General features: G+C 40.0%; 1 protein-coding gene across 1 annotated transcript; it reads right to left on the bottom strand.

The window, feature by feature from the left end:
• Positions 1-248: 248 nt before the first annotated feature.
• Positions 249-4,069, bottom strand: LOC139477885 (uncharacterized; the record flags this gene model as incomplete). The annotated part of the gene is made up of 5 exons (XM_071260316.1): positions 249-347; positions 1,997-2,255; positions 2,985-2,997; positions 3,661-3,815; positions 3,999-4,069. Coding segments are annotated over 5 exons (597 nt in total), but the record flags the coding sequence as incomplete, so codon positions are not given.
• Positions 4,070-5,286: the final 1,217 nt, after the last annotated feature.

Raw genomic sequence — 5,286 nt, 5'->3', positions numbered from 1 at the left:
GCATTACATTGTATTTACATTATGGTGATATAACTATGGTTTCATTTCTGTATATACCCATCCTTTAGTCATTGAGTGACCATGCTAAGAAACTGTTCAGGATATTCTACCTTTCTGACTTAACATGGTCAAATGCAGGTTCTTTAATATATTTCTTGACAGATGAGACCCGCTTCCCGAACTGTCATACAGTGACAACATTTCTTAACATTTTCTTGGATATTTATAAGAAGACGTACGTACTAATGTTACCCAATACCATATGACTTCAACCTGTACACATACAGCCAGTGGTCATCTACCACATTCATCAGGCACGACACCATTCTGTTCATCTCCACAGACATCTGTGAGACGCATGGTCTAACTTGTCATACTCCATACATAAGCACCATTTAACAGAAAAGAATTACTTTTTGAAACTAAAATCTTTAAAAAATCAGTTAAAGCTTTCGTCACTAACGTTATCGATTTTCTTAAGAATGCCTATGCAGATTTTCGCCTGGACAGCAGCTTTTGTTGAATGTAGTTTTCATGAAAGTTTAGTGAGAAATATTTGTATTTTGTAACATCTAGTACTTTGTATTTATGAAATCATTTCTCCCGTATTGGTAATATAGCTCCGTTTTCAACACAAATGCCTTATTTTCCATGTTGACTTTTTTACAAAACTGCTCTAATACATAAATTTGATGTTGTAATCCAGTTATGGTGCAAGAAAACACAACAATGACAAAAGCAAACAGCAGTAAAAAGACTTATATATCAATCGTAGAAAGTACAATATCTCACTATTATTACATGGCTAATTTGTGAACAAAGAAAGAGAAGAGGAAAGGGCTTAATATGCATCCTTGTCTTACTCCTATATTACATTGTCGATATCGATATCGTCTTATCATATCTTATATCATATAACTAAATTATGATAATTTTTATAATCCTATAATAAACACAGCATATGCTGGAAATAGTAGACATCAAATATTTCTCCAAGGTAATTTGAAAGTGTTCATCCTATATCTGATTATTGACATCTTGTAGTTGAACGCACACAGTTTTGTCAAGGATGTTTTGTTACTGGTTTGTTACAGAAGGACCCCAAGCTTAAGTGTAGGACCTGTAGTCAAATGGGTCAGTGTTGTTACAGAAGGACCCCAAGCTTCAGTGTAGGACCTCTTGTCCAATGGGTCAGTGTTGTTACAGAAGGACCAATAGCTTCAGTGTAGGACCTCTAGACCATTGTGTCAGTGTTGTTACTGAAGGACACCAAGCTTCAGTGTAGGACCTCTAGTCCAATGGGTCAGTGTTGTTACAGAAGGACCCCAATCTTCAGTGTAGGACCTCTAGTCCAATGGGTCAGTGTTGTTACAGAAGGACCCCAAACTTCAGTGTAGGACCTCTAGTCCAATGGTCCAATATCACGTGAGTCAACTGACATGGGAAACATGCACAGTACACCACGTGATTCAATAGGCATGGGAAATACCTGGTGATTCAACAGAAATGAGAAACATGCGCAGAATACAGCGTGATTCAACAGACAGGGGGAAACATAGGCAGAATACCACGTGATTCAACAGACATGGGAAACATAGCCAGTGTACCACGTGATTCAACAGACATGGGTAACATAGGCAGAATACCGCGTGATTCACCAGACATGGGAAACAGAGGCAGAATACCACGTGACTCAACAGACATGGGAAACAGAGGCAGAATACCACGTGTGTAAACAAAATGGGAAACATAGGCAGAATACCACGCGATTCACCACATATGGGAAACATAGCCAGAATACCACGTGATTCGACAGACATGGGAAACACAGGCAGTGTACCACGTGATTCACCACACACGGGAAACACAGGCAGAATACCACGTGATTCAACAGATATAGGAAATATAGACAGTGTACCACGTGATTCACCACACACGGGAAACAGAGGCAGAATATCACGTGATTCACCACACATGGGAAACATAGCCAGAATACCACGTGATTCAACAGACATGGGAAACAGAGGCAGAATACCACGTGATTCAACAGACATGGGAAACATAGATAGTGTACCACGTGATTCAACCGACATGGGAAACATAGACCGTGTATCACGTTATTCAACAGACATGGGAAACATATAAAGTGTATCACGTTATTCAACAGACATGGGAAACATAGCCAGTGTACCACATGATTCAACAGACATGGGACACAGAGGCAGAGTACCACGTGATTCAACAGATATGGGAAACTTAGACAGTGTACCACGTGATTCAACAGACATCAGAAACATAGGCAGTGAATCACGTGATTCAACAGACATGGGAAACATAGATAGTGTACCATGTGATTCAACAGACATGGGAAACATAGATAGTGTACCATGTGATTCAACAGACATGGGAAACATAGACAGTGTACCATGTGATTCAACAGACATGGGAAACATAGGCAGTGTACCACGTGATTCAACAGACACGGGAAACAGAGGCAGAATACCACGTGATTCAACAGACATGGGAAACTTAGACAGTGTATCAGGTGATTCAACAGACATCAGAAAAATAGGCCGTGTATCACGTGATTCAACAGACATGGGAAACCTAGATAGTGTACCATGTGATTCAACAGACATGGGAAACATATAAAATGTATCACGTTATTCAACAGACATGGGAAACATAGACAGTGTACCATGTGATTCAACAGACACGGGAAACATAGGCAGTGTACCACGTGATTCAACAGACATGGGAAACATAGATAGTGTACCATGTGATTCAACAGACATGGGAAACACAGGCAGTGTATCAGGTGATTCAACAGACATGAGAAACATAGACAGTGTACCACGTGATTCAACAGACATGGGAAACATAGGCAGAATACCACGTGATTCAACAGACATGAGAAACATAGGCAGCGTACCACGTGATTCAACAGACATGGGAAACATAGGCCGTGTATCACGTGATTCAACAGACATGGGAAACCTAGATAGTGTACCATGTGATTCAACAGACATGGGAAACAGAGGCAGTGTATCAGGTGATTCAACAGACATGAGAAACATAGACAGTGTATCACGTGATTCAACAGACATGGGAAACATAGATAGTGTACCATGTGATTCAACAGACATGGGAAACACAGGCAGTGTATCAGGTGATTCAACAGACATGAGAAACATAGACAGTGTACCACGTGATTCAACAGACATGGGAAACATAGGCAGAATACCACGTGATTCAACAGACATGAGAAACATAGGCAGCGTACCACGTGATTCAACAGACATGGGAAACATAGGCCGTGTATCACGTGATTCAACAGACATGGGAAACCTAGATAGTGTACCACGTGATTCAACAGACATGGGAAACATATAAAGTGTATCACGTTATTCAACAGACATTGGAAACATAGACAGTGTACCACGTGATTCAACAGACATGGGAAACAGAGGCAGAATACCACGTGATTCAACAGATATGGGAAACTTAGACAGTGTACCACGTGATTCAACAGACATCAGAAACATAGGCCGTGTACCACGTGACTCAACAGACACGGGAAACATAGGCAGTGTACCACGTCATTCAACAGACATGAGAAACATAGACAGTGTACCACGTGATTCAACAGACATCAGAAACATAGACAGTGTACCACGTGATTCAACCGACATGGGAAACATATAAAGTGTATCACGTTATTCAACAGACATTGGAAACATAGACAGTGTACCACGTGATTCAACAGACATGGGAAACAGAGGCAGAATACCACGTGATTCAACAGATATGGGAAACTTAGACAGTGTACCACGTGATTCAACAGACATCAGAAACATAGGCCGTGTACCACGTGACTCAACAGACACGGGAAACATAGGCAGTGTACCACGTCATTCAACAGACATGGGAAACATAGGCAATACACCACGTGATTCAACAGACATGGGAAACATAGGCAGTGTACCACGTGATTCAACAGACATGGGAAACATAGGCAGTGTACCACGTGATTCAACAGACATGGGAAACATAGGCAATACACCACGTGATTCAACAGACATGGGAAACATAGGCAGTATACCACGTGATTCAACAGACATGGGAAACATAGGCAGTATACCACGTGATTCAACAGACATCAGAAACATAGGCCGTGTATCACGTGATTCAACAGACATGAGAAACATAGGCAGTATACCACGTGATTCAACAGACATGGGAAACGTAGGCAATGTACCACGTGATTCAACAGACATGAGAAACATAGACAGTATGCCACGTGATTCAACAGACATTGGAAACAAAGGCAGTATACCACGTGAGTCAACTGGTATGATACAACACGGTTGTGCTTGGTGTTGTAAACCCTTGGCCCCGGTCTATTTTTCACTGGTGCTTTACCATCCCAAGCTTAACGTCGGAGTCTTTTAGTGTCTGCTTTTCTTTCTTACTTAGTTGAAATTTCAAGATACATCCTTAGTTAAAATTTCAAGATAGTAAGTTGCAATATTTAGATTATTACTAGAAATTTCAACTTATTATCTTGAAATTGAACTTGCAAGAAATATTTTAAAATTTCATGATTTATACAAAGTTGAAATTTTAAAATACTGATCTTTAAATTTTAACATAATAAGATTTTAACTTGAAATATTAACGCGTGTATCTTGAAATTTCAAATTACTATCTTGAAATTTCAAGAAGAAAACTTGTGTCCCTAAAAGGCTTCCGTCGTATTTATGATTTCTTTATGCGAATTAATTACCCTTTACCATTTATATGTTATAGTGAGCTATCTCCTTTATACAACCATCGAGTTCCCGGCAGAACAGCTGTGCTCTGATCGCCTAACTTCACTGACAACAAACACATGATTTACGGCGGCTGACAATGACCAGTTAACTATTGACAAACGAGGGAAGCTAACGTACAACAGCAAGTCTATTCTTCCCATTGAATAACAAACAAGATTAAACTACATTTATAATTAAATACTAAGTCCTACCAAAAGTGTATTTCCATTTAACATACATCAAGGCTTGCTTCAGTAGGTATATGCATGAATAACAAATGAATTATTTAATGTCCCCATCAACGACCGATATGCTGAATTCTGATTATACAACACCACCTGTTGGTCATAGAACTATTCAACCTGCTGAAAGCTCGACATCCTGTAACATTGCGGCCTGAAGTGCACAGGTACGTGCATGTTGTTGTGTTATATATGCATACCGCCCTGTGTGTTCATGACTTGTGTCTGTC

Source organism: Haliotis cracherodii, unplaced genomic scaffold, assembly GCF_022045235.1.
Source record: "Haliotis cracherodii isolate W230 unplaced genomic scaffold, xgHalCrac1.p SCAF_37, whole genome shotgun sequence".
NCBI lineage: Eukaryota > Metazoa > Mollusca > Gastropoda > Lepetellida > Haliotidae > Haliotis > Haliotis cracherodii.
Note: the sequence above shows the minus strand (reverse complement) of the source record. Positions and strands in the feature narration are given on the sequence as shown.